We start from the raw sequence: 16,526 nt of genomic DNA, 5'->3' as shown, positions 1-16,526 counted from the left end.
CATGATCGCACTACAGTATTTGTAGTAGGTGAACTGAAAAGTACTATTTCTTTTGTTTTTTACAGTGCAAATATTTGTAATAAAAATATAAAGTGAGCACTATACACTTTGTATTCTGTTATAATTGAAATCAATATTTGAAAATGTAGAAAACATCCATAAATATTTAAATAAATGGTATTCTATTGTTTAATCATGCAATTAACTTTTTTAATTGCTTGACAGCTCTAAGAAGTTGAATTATAGTTGTTCCAGTCCAGTTACTTCATTAAGCTTATACTTGGTTATTTGATATTCTGTCTCAGTTTAGTTGTTGAATTATGTTAAAAATGTTTAGTTACTAGTTAGTTAATATTGATGCTGTTAGTATCTTAAAGTGAACACCACTGTGGTTAATGCTCAGAGGTTTTTGAATTTTATACTCCACTTTATAACTAGGCCATTCAGTATAGTTAACCAACCATATTTTAATTTACTTTATATTTCAGAATTTCATGTTTTGTTTAGAGGTTGTCTTAAGAGTTGCTACATTGTATCATTCATTTTATTTACTTGTTTATGTGGTGTATATCATTTGCATGATTTAATTGTTTATTGGTTTTGTAATTTTTAATTACTTAAACATTCTTTATTTCAAAGTCAAGTTAATTGTTTATTTTGGGGCAGCAGTGTGTAAAAGAATCTGTGTTAAGTTTTGCGGTGATGCACCCCCAGTGCAGTCTCATTAATAACCATAATCAGTAAGTCCAGCTTTTGATTTGGTTTTCCTGAACTAGTCATGTGAGGAGCAATTAATTAGATAAATAATTCCATCTAATTAATTGTTTCCCCAAAGTATTCATTTTGCTAATTGCTTGTTTCTTTTTGTAATTTCACTGGCATCCAACCCCTACCACACCAGGCCTTCAAAAGCTTTTGTTTCTTAATTTTATAATATTTACTATAACAACTCTGGATATTCCTGTTATCCATGTAAATGTCTGTTTTATTACATCTGCTAAGTTCTTGACCTTAGTACTATCTTACAGCATTTTATTTGAGTAAAAACACACACCATGGTCTGAAGGGTCGTTTTCCTCATCATTTTAAAAATACAGTATTGGACAGTAACTTCCTATGGACAATTCTGGTTTGTGCTCCCTGCATTTTATCTTGTTTACCACTTCTAAGCAGAACAAATAACTTTAATATCAAAGTTACAGCTCATGCACATAAAAAGTTATGATAGATGGAAATCAAAGTAGCCAATATCTGCAGTAGAAGCAAAGGGAGAAATTTCTTCTGCAGTATTAGGTGAGATGCTCTATTATAGCTGATGGACATGTGAGTGCTCACTGTGTTCTGCTCCATCAGAACCTCCAGGGATCTATGGAATCTCACAGCACACAGAACACCTCTAAGGTTGCTGTCAGGGCCAAATTAAGACAATCTAGGGTCCTGGGCACTCCCTGCCCCCCCTACCCATGCTGTGGCCCAGACCCTTTCAGGACTAACAACAGGTTTCACACTGAAGATGAATGGCCCAGCTCTCACATCCCAGAGGTAGTTTCAGGCAAGCATCAGTTATACTTGGTTCACACTTTGCAACTTGTCTTTGCATCCATAAGGGCTAGAATGTGTTTTTTGTTTTTTTGTTTTAAATGGAAGCTGAAATCCTGATCTCACATGACTCCAGGAGTCATGAGTGCCCACGCCTTAATATAGCCCCATTGTATAATCTGTTACAATGTAAATAGTTTGGATGAGTGGGGCAGGGACTATTCTCTGTACAGTGGTCCAGCTCAGTAGGGATCAATCATGAATTGTACTATGATATAAATGTTACCTTTTCCCAGATGGCCCAGAAGGCATGCTCAGTGTTTTCTGTAGATTAAATTTGTTGGGAGGATTCTCTGCTGATTGGGATAAACTAATGCTGCGATGTCTAAAGAACTCAAAGCCACCAGTTGAGCTGGGTTCCTACAACAAAGAAGCGTATGATCAACTAAAGTAAAAACATGTTACATCTTGGGTATAAATGAGATTCATTATGTTTAGTGACTGATACACAAGATTTAGGATTTTCTTAACAAACCTGAGTTGTGGGTGTAGGCGGCGGAGTCTCTGATTCACCAGAACCAATGGCTTTAAGAAATCTGATCATGTGACGACAAAGGTCCCACTTCCCCTGCTCCAGGGCAGTGTTGAACAGAAGAGTGGCATGCTGCCTACTAACTGCTGGAACTTCCATGTTCTACAAGTAACAATGCACAATATAAAAATAATTTGCTTCTGAAACCCAAGAATACTTTTGGAAAAAGTCGAGCCCCTCCCCCAGCAGTACGCTCAAAAATGAGAGTTGTAGGTAAAAGCATATTTCACACTTTTCCATTTTGTAAGTGCTATTTTAGGGAGCTAGTCCTATTTAATTTGATCCCTAAACAGATATAATTGAGGTCAGGTGCCCACCAAAAAAAGTGTTAGCGGTTTTAAAAAAATAAATATATGCCAAACATGCAACAAATTGTTTAAATAAAACAAAAAAAAAGGGACACTAAATAGTAACTTCACTTCTTTTTTGTAATCAAGTAGTAGGATACTATTACCTGTAAGATAATAAGGTAAGAGGCAGCTGTGTCTAAGTCCTGGGCCATTAAGCACTCCTCAAATAAGTCTTTTGGGTTTCCAACAGCAGCAAAAAGGTAATTCCACAGGGCATATTCTGTCTTCCTAGCACAATGCACAACTGTCTGCAGGAAAAGGGGGAACTCTGTAATGAACTTAGCCACAGTGGGAAGCAGAGGGTCGGGAATGGGCTCCCGCGAGGTAGCTTCTTCTTCCAGCACTTCATGAAGCATCAGTTCTAGCACATGAGGAAAGTAAGGTAATGTGGCACAGGAGTGGGCCAAAAGCAAGGCTTGTTCTCCTAGGTTCCTAACCAAAAGCTGGCGCAAAATGTGATGGAGGTAGATCTGAGAGGTTCTCTCAACAATACAGAAAGGAAAGAGGACCTCTAAATGTTGTCTAGCACTGCTGTGAGTATATAAACAGTCATAGAGTACAGTGTCATTGACAGCACCAAGAACCAAGGCATCTTCAAACAGAACAGCCAAGGGGTATATGTTGATGTGGAAAGGCAGCATGATCCGTCTTGACAAAAAGGAATGTGGTTTGCGGTGATCCCTGGGAAACAAAGGAAGCCAGACTTTCATACCTGACCCACCACAGCTGAGCCAGAGTGCCTCCAGTAAGTGGCGCTTTTGTTTGTTTGCCCTGCAGGTAGTCCAAACATTTTCAACCGACTGGGCTAGCACAACTGGAGCACAAAAAGGCAGCTGGGGAAGAAAAGAAAAAAAAAATCTTTAATACCCTTTTTATTTATGCCTCATCTCACTAGCATCCTTCCTTCAGCTGAAAGGGGCAACAGCATCTCCCTGCAAAACACACTTCACTTTCATTTAATAGATTTGACAGCGAGGGGAGTATATGATAGGAATTCACTATTGTAGAGACTTATGTATTTTTACTAGGCATTTCTAAAACTCTAGTCAGTGCAAGTACTCAAGAAAGCAATTCAACTTGTGTTTCCACCCCCACAAGCCTAAACCTAGCAAAGTACTGTATACCAGAGATATTTATTTGCCTCCATCCATTTTAAAGGTTTTTTCACAAACACAGCTTGTCGTCACCCTGGGGTCATTACTTTTCTAAAAGTGAGGACTGCTAAGAAGTGCAATTCCTATGCAAGTTAGTCTAGCTGTATTTTGGGCACCCAGAAAAAGCTCCAGTATTAATTAACCCACCAAGAGGGATCTCTTTCATTCCTCATCTACCAGCTGATGCCACTGACAATTCCAGTCAGAAGGCTGTTCAAATTGCCTATTTTTAGCACAGAGTGTAGGCTAGGGCTGATGGATTACTGTAAAAAATAATGTTTGCAAGCATTCATTTGAATCCAACCATGCTCACGCTCACACATCTTTCTCTGCAATTTCGGAAGATTCACACACACATCATTACCAATGATTGTGAAATTGTTGCTCTTCATATGACTATCTACATATTGTCATAAGAACAAGGAGAGTCATACATTAAAGAGTTCATTCATTAATTTCTCTGTTATCTCTTATGAAGTTGGTCAAAAATGCCAGTATGTGCCCGAAGGGGACGACAAACCACAAGTATTCAAAGTGAACAGTTTAGGAATAGCCCACAGGTCAAAAAAACTGTTTGCCCAACCTATGTACAGCACCTACCACAGGGGGATCCTGATCTATGGTTGGGACCCCTATGTTACAGCAATACAAGTAGTAAATAATCTGGTTATCACAGATACTTGCAGAAACAAAAACTGGCTTGTAAATGATTTGTGAACAGAAAAAGAGGACTGCATTTTTCAGGTAATTTATTCACAACAAATAATTCAACCAGTTTTAGCACAGGCATTGAAGTGTAGCTAAACACTCGTTTCTAGGCCAAGACCAATCACCTTCACAATTTGCTGTGTCCTCACAACCTTTGAAAAGTCTTGTGTAATCCCAAGTATGTTTACTCACAAGTTTCCTTTGGTTAGGACTGCTGTCCTTCTCTCTTATCTGGGGGCCAGACCGATCCCTTTGTACCATGATGAGTTGTCCTGCTAAGTTTAACATAATGCTTTCTGCCTCACAGGCCTGTGGGGAAAAAAGTATAAATTACTTATCTCTAAACTTTCCCGAATTCATAATTTTTGCTTTGATATGTACAGTACAGTCTCTGGATAAACTCACCGCCAAACTAGTAAATTCAAAACACTGGTGCTCCCACTAAGCACATCTTTACAGGAGGCTAGTAAATACTAGCGTATGAACTCTAGATACAATTCTTTCTTCTAAACCAGCTTGCATATAAAGGAGGACAGATGCAAATGCTCATGGCTTTGATCTGTTTCTTAGGGAGGGACCTACCCCGTAAGCTCCCTAAAAGCTTTGTTCATCTAGGAGTAAAGCGTGTAAACTGGGGATATGTTGGAGGGAGGTGCTGGCCTTTTCCTGCTCTACTTCATTTTAATCAAACAGTTTAATTGTAAGCAGAGGTTTCAGTGTGCAACTTTCCTCAAAAAGCTTCTAAGGGTATGTCTACATTACAATTTAACACTTGCGGCTGGCCCACATCAGCTGACTTGGGCTTGGGCTGTGCCACTCTAAAATTGTAGTGCAGACTTTTGGGCTCAGACTGGAGCCTGGGCTCTGGGACTCTCCCGCCGTATGTTTGGGCTTCAGCACTAGTCCAAACATTTACACCGGAATTTTACAGCCCAATAGCCGAGCCTGAGCCCCAGCCTGGCCTGTGCCCCTTGCTTTTAAATCCACTTATTTGAGCTAGCATTGCTGTCAGTCTGTGCAAGTGCCATGTGGTGGAACTGATTACACCAGGGTCAAGCCTCTTAAAGAGCCTATTTAGTATAGGAAACAATCTGAAGGAACAAGCAGGGCTGGGCACGTATGGAAGGAAACATTTAAATAGGTCTACTGTAAAAGTGACTGTAAAAATGCCACCTCGTTCAACAGAACTGCTCCATGTCTATTCGTAGTTCTGCCTCACAACTTTAATTGTAAAGTAAGCTTTTTCTGCTTCTGTTCTGTTGACACTGAAGAGTCAATACTGCTACAGGAGAGGAAGGTGGATTCCATTGTGGCTCAGGCATCATCAATAGAATGGTTAATCAAGATTGATCGCAGGCACTTAACTGTTAATGCTAGGGCCAGAAAGAACCCAGCTTAACTTTTATATTCAGGGTTGACTCGCAGAGATGGCAATTAGAGTAAACATCTTTTTACTTGTAAACTCAAAAAATTTGATATGGAATTTCTGTAAAAGCGATCAGGAAACCCAATCTGTAGTGTAAATTTTCCCCTCCCAAATAAAAGTGCACTTAAAAACCTTAAATGTCTAATACTACACTGATACTTGGATCTCTGAAAAATGTTTATTTTGTTTTACATTTAAATCAACTGCCTGATAGCTTATGTGTATAAAGCCCACATCCAGTTTTTCCTATCAGGCTAGAAGGACCCGAATTCTACATTCTCAACATCTGAGATGGAAGACAATGAATTTGATCCTTTGCTTATGAGCATTTTCTTGCAGCTAGCTAAGAATGGCAAGACTGTGTCCTACAGCTCATGATGATTTAGAGTCTGTAATGTAGCTTCAGCACTGTGCAGAGGAAGAACAGAATACAAAATGCATCTCAGAACGAAGCAGGAAGTGAATCAATGAAAACTCCAACCCCCCATCCACTGGATCAATTACACTTCTCACAGGCAACTAATCTCCCTTAAATAACCCAATAGGTAACAGTTCTCAGAAAGGAAGGATGGTCCAGAGCTTAAGGGCACTAGTCGTCCAATTCCCTGCTCCACCACATAATTCTTGTGCAACCTTGTGCAAGATACTGTGCCATTCTAGATACATCTACACTGCAGTTGAGAGCATGCCTCCCAGCCCGAGCAGACAGACTTGCACTAGTTCAAGGAGAGCTAGCATGCTAAACATAGTAATGTGGATGCTGTGGCATGGGCTAGTCACCCAAGTACAAACTCACCTGATCCTCTGGGTGGCTAGCCCATGCTGCAACATCCATATTGCTGTATTTAGGGCGCTAGCTCAAGCAGAGCTAGTGTCTTCATCTACCTGGGCTGGGAGGCATGCTCCGAGCTGCAATGTAGACATATCGTCTGTGCATCAGTTTCCCATCTGTATAATGGGAATAATAGCTTCCCTACCCCACAGGGGTATTGTGAGGATAAGTACAGAAACCATTTGACACACACTCCAGTACTACGGTAACAGGGCAATAAGTACTTAAGATAGAAAAGTTGGTCTAGGCCACAATCTTACATAAACAAATATTGCCCCTTCACCAGGAATCAGCGGCTCTTTCGATGGATTCACTGCCTAGTTGACGTAGGTGGGTAATACCAAAAAGATGCACCTTATGTGCGTCCAGGGGTCCTACATTATAGAAAAGAGTTCTATGCATGTTCTAGAACAGCTTGGAATTTTATGGGCATTGATCCAGAAGATGTATATTTCATACCCACAGCATTTAAATAGTTAAATGTACCCAGGTCTTTTGTTTGCTTGCTCGCTTGCTTTTGTTTAGATTCTTTTGGGCTTTGGCTCACATACTAAACAGAAGCATTTTATAAATATTTGAAAAGCATCTTCAAAAAGAACACTATTGCTGCAGTCTGAGACTAAACCAGTGGTCTCCGAAGTTTTTGGATCGCGCACCCCCCACTGTGCCGCTGAAGAGAGGGGAAGACCTGCCGCAGGCGAGCCGCCGAAGCAAGACGACGGGAAGACCTGCCGCAGGTGAGCCGCCGAAGAAAGAAGGAGGGAAGACCTGCCGCAGGCGTGCAGAGCTACCGCCAAAGGAAAAAAAAAAACAGCGGAGTGATGTCCGGCGGTGCCCCTCCTGCCACGCACCCCCTGGGATCCTCTGGCGCACCCCTGGGGTGCATGCACCCCACTTTGGAGACCACTGGACTAAACTGCCAACTCTAAGATTGTCAGTTACTTTTTATTAAACTTCAACAACTCTAAAGCACTGGATAGACTCATACCTGCTGTGGCATTTTCAAGCTGATACCAGTCTCTGTTCTCACCGATGTCAGAGTTACAGAAACGACAAGGAAAGGATGAGGAATGTAACGAGACATGGATACCTCCTGAAGAACTTGAATACTGGCAGTAGGGTTAGGACTGTAAGGGGAGGGAAAAAAATAGTTGCTAAACATTTCTCCTCTAACAGTAATTAATGGACAATTACAGCTAGTTTCTAAATGCTTAATGACGCAAAATACTAATTTAACCATAGGAAGCAGAGCTTTTTCAAGAAACCAGAACAATTTCCCCTTAAATTGTGAAACTGTACCCAGGCCACACCTCTGAACTTGATAAAGTTATATTTAATAAACCCATTAGCCTGATTTGTTCCATCTTGATAATTTATGCGAACACAGGAGGAAAGAGCAAAGTGCTCAATGTAGCTCTCAATAGTGATGATTTCAATCCGGGTTTCTCTGAACAAGGCACTAGAACTATTCTCCTCCAAGTTAGACAACAGCCATCTCCCTCCCTACTGATAAAGGTTTCTTCTCTTTGATTTCAATGCAGGCTACAATATTGTGGATAACTCCATCCATCTAGACTACTTCAATAAATTATGAACCCTCCTTGTTCTGGTTCTAATCTTCCCCACCAAATGGTTCTGACTTCTGTGCTGGAACCTCCTCTACACTAGACTCCATGTAGGCGGAGTCTCAAAGCTTTACTTTTCACATCCCCTTGCTCTTTTTTACCTCGCTCCTCCTTTTCAGTCATCCTATCCTTCTTCTCCCTTTAATCTTAATTTCCACTTTTATGGTTATGATTGTCAAGTACACATGTTTCAGTGTCTTTGATGACTCCTGTTCACATAGGTAAGATATAAGGCGTTATTTCAAGTTCCTTCAGCTAAGTATCTGAGACAGGGCAGGAAGGGCTTTCTCTGACATTTTGCTCTTCAATTTAAAACATACTTTTACTATTCACTTTCTGTAACCTTATCACCCTTGATTCAGAACTCACCGATTCCTGTTTACTATGCTGTAAATATGACCACCTCTATAACACTGACCACATGTGTTACCACTTTGATGCCATCTCCTCTAAAACCCACATGGCCTTTTATCTTTTCTTCTCCTCACCGCCACCTTCTTTATGGCCTCCCATTTCTCAGCTTCGCCTGGGGGCATATAAAGAGTAATTCTGAACTCCATTCTCCAGGAGCTCCCATTTGTTTAGCAGAATCCTGAAACACTGAGTTGTTTTTAAAAGTCTCCATGGACCTGTTCTTGCCTGTCACGTGGACTCATTATACTGCCCGAGTGCCCCATCCTTTCGCTATCAGGTACCTCATATCTCTCTGCAGCTCCTTCTAACCATGGAAATGCCTCACATATCATCTAGAACAGTCTTCCTGTATCCCTCAGCCACTCTTAGTTCACACTACAAATCTCTGGCAGGACTAGGGAACAGGAGGCACTAGTCCTGACTTCTACTGCTCTGCAGACATCTATCAGGGCCATTTTACATACAAGGCTGCATAAGGAAGGGTGAGAAATTAGAGCGGGAAAAGTAATAATGAACTGGAGCCCAAAGAGTTAGAAAACCTCTTCTCTATGGAAATCTTGTAGTGCCTTAAATATGCCTAACTAATCTTTTTCTGGACCCACTTTTAGGTCATGAATCCCGTATCTGTTGCAGAAACTACAACTCCAGCTGAGCATTCACAAACAGGACAAGTTTTTCTCCTTTACATTTACTTATTGATTCAATAGATGTTCAAGTATGTTCAAGCTTCTAAATAAAAGTCTGCACTGAAGAGAGGGATTCCATGTTATATGAAAAAATACCAAGTGGGCTGAAGTAGCAGCTACATAAGCTCTACAGAGTCTAGATTTTTACACAAGAGTAGGCCACCGCTTAAAGCAACCCAGTACTGTGCCCTCAGGGACAAACTCTAGAATTCATTGCAAAAAATAAATAAAAACTCAATCTGTCTAAAGCCTTCTTATTAACAGTGTATGTCCATTCACAAAAAATATTTCATATCCTTCCTTGAGAAAGATTTAGAACCCTTAGAATTATTTTTCTAGACACACCAGTACTCTAAAGATTTTGTATCACTATTACTTTGCTTTACAGGCTGTAATGTTGTGAATACAGATATTTACTCACTTAGGCAGTTGCTAGGGAGTGTAGAAGCAAGTTCTATCCTGACAAACTATTAAAAACAAGCACTTAGAATCTCTGATAAGGTATGTAGCTTCAACTTCTGAAGTCTTTATTGCCTTACTTTAGAAAGATGTATTTAGGTAAGAAAACAAGACAAAAAAATTCCTCTGACTGATCTTTAAGTGCTATACCAATTAGTAACAAACCCTTGCTTCTCCAGCAGCTTACGTGTCAAAATGTACAACAGACTTCTGGCCCTGACCATTTCCTCTAATTTTCCATGGTGAATGGAATATGAAAACTAAACGGACAGAATTAACTGGTGGGTACAGTTAGATTTTTTTAAATTCTCTATTTAGAAAAGAACTTTATAGATTTTGTAAAGTTACTGATACCAGTTTAAATAATCACAGGTCTGCATGCAGGTTTTATAAATTATGGAAGTTGTGCACAGTTTTCACATACAGGTTTATGCTAAAAATACAACAACATTTAAAAGCTACAATTTCAAAATCTAAGAAGTGGACTGGAACCCAACATGTCTGGAGATACAGATAATTAGAATCAGCTAAGCAGTAATCATTGCAAATTTAATCAGTCAATCTTCTTCAAGTGTAATCTCCTCAATGTGTGATAAAAGTCTCAAGAGAAAACACCAGAAGCCCAGGTTACTTTCCCTACCAGCTAAAATGGCCCAAGTTTTCAAATGTGCCTCAATTCCGACACCTTTTTCACAAACACAAGTTTGTATGTGCACATTTCAGGCACTGTCACCTGCACACACAAATTCTGTGTGAAAGTGACAGTGCTCAAAAAGTTTCTCTGGGTAAGCATGTGTGCATGCAAGCTTCCAAATATGCAAACCCTTGTATCCACATTTTGAGCATTATCATTTGCACACACAGGTGATAGAATGGCTACAAATGGATGCCACATTTTGAAAAGTTGTCTCAATAAGTTATCAAAGCCTATGATATATCTTAAGACTAAAAGTTTATCAAAGGAAATTACTCATATAGAGGAGATATTTCTAAGTTAAATTACTATAAAAATGTGGTAAAATAATTTCATAGACTTGCTTCAGTCGTACTCACCCTTCAGGTTGTCTTTCAATACTATACAGACAAATAGAACAATCTGCTCTAAACAATATTACTATATCCCGGAAGACACTGAGTAGTAATGTTTCTGCCTGCACTTTGGTGACATGTGCAAATGCATTGTCCAGATTGGATGTTCGCAGGTAGATTCTTAGCTGTAAGGACAATTAATGGTTTAGACAAGAGTTCTCTTGCTGCAAACATCAACGTAACCTAAAAACTTCAACAGACCCATTAATGCCTCATATGGATTTTTGTGTTATGACTATCTTGGATTCCTAGCAAAACATTTTAGGAAGCAATTTTAAATTGTATACTAAACTGACTGAGTGCTTAACTGGTAGTACTATTGTAGTTATCAACAGCAAAAGTAAAACAAAAAAAATTGAGAGAGAGTTCTAAAACGGCAAACCTTGAACAAAGAACAGTTCTTTTACCTTCCTCAAATATTTTTTAAACTGGGAAAAGTCATTCATCCAAATTCCTATTCACACTGAGCCCCCTCCCAACTGAAGAGTTATACAAGATTCTCCCGAACTGCCTCTATATTTAGTAGGGCTGTCCAGTGACTAAAAAAATTAATCGTGCAATAAATCGCACCGTTAAACAATAGAATATTTATTTAAATATTTTTGGATGTTTTCTACATTTTCAAATATACTGATTTTAATTACAACACAGAATACAAAGTGTACAGTGCTCACTTTATATTTATTTTTTATTACATTTGCACTGTAAAAAACAAAATAGTATTTCAATTCACCTAATACAAGTACTGTAGTACAATCTCCATCATGAAAGCTGAACTTACAAATGTAGAATTATGTATAAAAAACTGCATTCAAAAATAAAACAATGTAAAATTTTAGAGCCTGCAAGTCCACTCAGTCCTACTTCCTGTTCAACCAATTGCTTACACCAACAAGTTTGTTTACATTTGCAGGAGATAATGCTGCCTGCTTCTTGTTTACAATGTCACCTGAAAGTGAGAACAGGCAATCGCATGGCACTGTTGTAGCCGGTGTCACAAGATATTTACATACCTGACGTGCTAAAGATTCATATGTCCCTTCATGCTTCAACCACCATTCCAGGGGACATGCGTCCATGCTGACGACAGGTTCTGCTAGATAACAATCCAAAGCAGTGCAGACTGACGCATGTTCATTTTCATTATCTGAGTCAGATGCCACCAGCAGAAAGTTGATTTTCTTTTTGGTGGTTTGGGTTCTGTAGTTTCCACATCGGAGTTCTGCTCTTCTAAGACTTCTCAAAGCACGCTCCACACCTCGTCCCTCTCAGATTTTGGAAGGCACTTCAGAATCTTAAACCTTGGGTCGAGTTCTGTAGCGATCTTTAGAAATCTCACATTGGTACCTTCTTTGCGTTCTGTCAAATCTGCAGTGAAAGTGTTCTTAAAACAGCAGGTGCTGGGTCATCATCTGAGACTGCTATAACATGAAATATATGGCAGAATGCGGGTGTAAAAGAGCAGGGGACATATAATTCTCCCCCAAGGATTTCAGTCACAAATTTAATTAACGCTCATTTAAAGAAAAAAAGAGCATCATCAGCATGGAAGCATGTCCTCTGGTATGGTGGCCAAAACATGGAAAGGGCATAGGAATGTTTAGCATATCTGGCATTTAAATATCTTGCAATGCGGGCTACAAAAGTGCTATGCAAATGCCTGTTCTAGTTTACAATGTCACCAGAAAGCAAGAAGTGGGCAGCATTATCTCCTGTAAATGTAAACGAACTTCTTTGTCTTAGCGATTGGCTGAACGAGAAGTAGGACTGAAGGGACTTGTAGGCTCTGAAGTTTTACATTGTTTTGTTTGAGTGCAGTTATGTAACAAAAACTACATTTGTAAGTTGCACTTTCACAACAGTATTTGTGTGAGATGAATTGAAAAATATAAGTCATTTTTACAGTGCAAATATTTGTACTAAAAAATATACACTTTGATGTCAATTACAACACTGAAAATATATGAAAAAGTAGAAAAACATCCAAAATATGTAATAAATTTCAATTGGTAGTCTATCATTTAACATTGTGATTAAAACTGGGATTAAATTTTTAAATCATGATTATTTGAGTTAATCATATGAGTTAACTACGATTAATCGACAGCCCTAATATTTAGAAAACACAAAGAAGATAGCAACTGATTAGCTTACTTGAAAAAACAAATCCCTTACCTCTCCTTGGCGGTCACTTAAATTATAACATGCAAGAACAATGAAATTATTCCACCAGGCTATGCCACCTGTTACAATCATATTTTGCTCCTTAAAATAAAATGAAAGATCAATCAAGTCAGCAAGGTTATAAGCTGCTTAGAAGTTTCCACAAATCACGTAACTTATACACAAAAATAAAATACATAGAGAATTATACACACACTTAATACATATATAAGCATCCTGTAGACTACAGATAAAACAGCATCACTGCTAATAGAACAATCTTATTTGGGTATGACAATTTTTAAAAAAATAAGTCTTCAAGGGTTTTCAGACAGATATGTGATACTCAAAAACTATTCAACAAAGCCAAGTTCTACATATGGTTCATCAGTAAACGCAGCAAATCTACATCTTTTTAAATTATAATTGCTTTTTCACTAAAGGCCAAAATTTGCAATTCTGGGTGCCTAAAGTTAGGCTTCATACTTGATTTTCAGAGGTGCTGAGCATCTACAACTCAAATATAAGAGCTGAGACATGGATTTAGGAATCTCACTTTAGGCATCCAGGTTTACAATTTTTTGCTATAATTCATATATTTTACTGTCAAGTTTGTTCCAAACTACACTACTTTTCATGTGTTTTATGTCAAGACGTGCAAAACCAGCTTCCCTAATCTGTCTTCAAGAAATTCATTTGAAAACACATGATTTGGTAGAAAACTAAAAATATGTCCAAAATATTGTGATAATAAATCTGTTTGAACTGCACACAAGCTTATAAAACTAGTCAGCACTCACCTGGGTAATGTTCCCAAACAACTTCCATTTTTTGGTGAGTAAAGAATAATGTGCAAAACCAAACTTGCCAACAACAGCTACATTCTGCCCCAGCTTGTCAATGGCTGAAAACTGTTCAGACGAAAATTGGGGGTGGGGGGGGTGGGGGGAGAAACTATTGTTCAAAAAATTGCATACTTCTATTCAAGATCAATACTTTAGCAATATTAATATACTCAACTTAAAACTTGAAAATTGTCTGAGTACAAATGTTCTCTACCATACTTTTAAATAAATGACATTTTTCTTTTAAATACATAAATTGCTTTGATTTAATATAGTGACAATCTCATCCTATAACAAGAACAATTATAAAAACCTAATGCTTACATTTTTCATCAAGCACCAAGCTATTTTTAAGTAACTCACCCTTATAGGCCAGTTGCTCTCTAGATATGTACTGTGAATCTAAAAAAAAGTAATATAATACAGATCACTGTACTGAGAACAAATTGAAATGATAAAAATTCACACACTTTAAGGGACATGCACACAGTCAAAATGGTTTCTTTTATCTATTTTAGTTCCAGAACATTCTGGTTTGTTCACAGCCATTGGAGTTTTTTCACCACCACAATTCTTCCCTCGCTCCACTCTTTCCAATACATTTTAGAATTATATAAACTTTAAGTTTCAATGGACTGGATGTGCTACATTTAACTACCATCTATCCAGAGTGCAACTCACTGGAAGCAGTAAGCTCCCTGATATTCAGAAACTTGCATTCAAAGTCTGATAATTAGAATTATACAATCTATCATTTTCCTAGAAAACAAACAATTTTAACATATTTTAAGCTTGTTCGCTGTTTTCTTTGCTTTGCTTAAAATATGTAAAAATCTAATAGGGAGTTACAGTGGCAAAATACTATATTTAAGATTTTTTTTCCCCCTTAAAGCAGTTGATTTTTTCCATCAATTGAAGAGTTGTCAAGAGAAGATTCCATCCAGTAAAATCATCGGTTATGCATGGTTTCCTCAGCCCTCAACTCCAGAAATCAAATTTTCTTAGATTTGTACTGACATAACAATAGAGTCAGAAGAGGTTTTTTTTTTTTTTAAAATTTGCCTTTTTTCACTCCTGTTTAATGGTTTTATTTTTCACAGAAGGTATATGCCAAGTTATGTTCTCATGAAATGAACATGGTAAAATTCTATTAGTCTGTATACAAACTGCAGCACAGCAAACTAGTGGCAAGAAGCGTAACTAGAACTATGGCTATAGGGAAGGGAAGGATTTTGTTCTCCAACACAGTTGTCTGAAAACATCTGTAGTTTGATTTATGGTTTCAATTATTACATTTCTTGGTCAGTTACCTAGCTGTTTTAAATTGGCATCAACTTCTGCCACAGACAAAATTAGATTCAGTATGGAATATCAATAAGTTTCTTTTTGCTAAAACTCAAATTATTCTTCTTAGGGAATGAAGAGAAAGATGAGAAGACTTCCATTCCCATCTGCAATTTATAAGGATATTAACCATAATTTCAGCCAAATTTAGGATGTTTACTGTAACCCATCAGGTAAACATTTCACAAGACAACTACTTACTCAACCTAGGTTTGAGGCAAATTATAAGTTTCAGGGAACAAGTCTTCCAGACTTAGATTTTAACTTCTGATTCTTTTGACATGAAAGTCCTAGGGTTTGGAAAGTGGCTGGCATTGAAATGAGAAAAAGGTTGGACTTAGGAAGATACTGAATTGATAACAACCAATGACAGCGAAAGCTAAAAGACTCAATGCAAGCAATTTATAAAAGCCTCCAGCTCCTTTCCAGATAGAGAGTTTACATACTCAGTATTCTGTTACTTGAATGATCCAAAGGCCTCACCAAATTAATTTTTACTGTCCATAAGAAGATATAGTAGCTCTTTAAATAGAAACCAATCAAGGCTATTTTGCAGGACACAGTACTTCAAGGGAACTTTTCTCCTGTAAATTTTCAACTTGGATGAGTTTACGCGAGAGAAAAATGTATTTGGTTGAGGCACCAAATAAGATCATTCAAATCTCGAAAGGAATCAAGGCCTGTATTTTTGTAACAAGTGAAACCATTAAGAGATTTTTGTCAGTTGGATACATTTCTCTAATATCAAGTGTGCTGTCTGGTCTTCCTTACACTCTTTTCTACTCATTACCAACTGGCAGTTATGCCTCAGCATATAAACTAGGGCAATGGGGTGTAAAGACAGCAGTTGTCTGAGAATTCCTACCATCACCTGTGTGTAAAGGCCTATCAAACAGATCTCAGCCTAGATTGGTATTTATTCTACAGTTCTTCTGTGTAACATTCCTTTTCATTTTTGAGTGCAATGGAGAAACAGAAGAAAAGGTGGGTCCAAATTCCTCTGTGCAAAGTCTGTTAGGACAGTGACTGGCGCTACTGCACATATCATATGAGCAACTAAACCATCAGCCACCATAATTCAAATGAAGCTGCTTGCCTAGATGAGGTAGTTTTCATTAAAGGCAAGCAGATACATTCTAAATTAGAGTCAGATTAGAAAGCCACATAAAAAATATTCTCCAGGTTCTGTAGATTTGTTTTAAAAGGCATCAGTTTGTAAAATATCATGGGTTAACGACTGTAATTAATAAAAAAAAAAGCCAAAAAATGTGAGGGGTATAAAGGCTTTTTTAAAAATCAG

The 16,526-nt window shown here is 38.1% G+C and overlaps 1 protein-coding gene across 5 annotated transcripts in view; it reads right to left on the bottom strand.

The window, feature by feature from the left end:
• The window catches only part of RIC1 (RIC1 homolog, RAB6A GEF complex partner 1), an 81,432-nt gene that overhangs the window by 9,047 nt on the left and 55,859 nt on the right, over window positions 1–16,526 (bottom strand). For 2 of the 5 annotated variants that reach the window (XM_073345284.1, XM_073345285.1), the window contains exons 13-21: window positions 14,246–14,284; window positions 13,838–13,948; window positions 13,050–13,139; window positions 10,839–10,999; window positions 7,590–7,728; window positions 4,536–4,652; window positions 2,586–3,314; window positions 2,075–2,233; window positions 1,826–1,959 (exon numbers count right to left, since the gene is read on the bottom strand). In XM_073345284.1, coding sequence (XP_073201385.1) covers window positions 1,826–1,959; window positions 2,075–2,233; window positions 2,586–3,314; window positions 4,536–4,652; window positions 7,590–7,728; window positions 10,839–10,999; window positions 13,050–13,139; window positions 13,838–13,948; window positions 14,246–14,284 — 1,679 coding nt within the window. The remainder of the gene's footprint in view (window positions 1–1,825; window positions 1,960–2,074; window positions 2,234–2,585; window positions 3,315–4,535; window positions 4,653–7,589; window positions 7,729–10,838; window positions 11,000–13,049; window positions 13,140–13,837; window positions 13,949–14,245; window positions 14,285–16,526) is intronic. The other 3 variants (XM_073345286.1, XM_073345287.1, XM_073345288.1) reach the window with 3 other exon arrangements.

The sequence above is a fragment of the Lepidochelys kempii genome, chromosome 5 (assembly GCF_965140265.1).
Source record: "Lepidochelys kempii isolate rLepKem1 chromosome 5, rLepKem1.hap2, whole genome shotgun sequence".
Taxonomy (NCBI): Eukaryota; Metazoa; Chordata; order Testudines; family Cheloniidae; genus Lepidochelys; species Lepidochelys kempii.
This window is presented reverse-complemented; position numbering and strand designations above follow the sequence as displayed.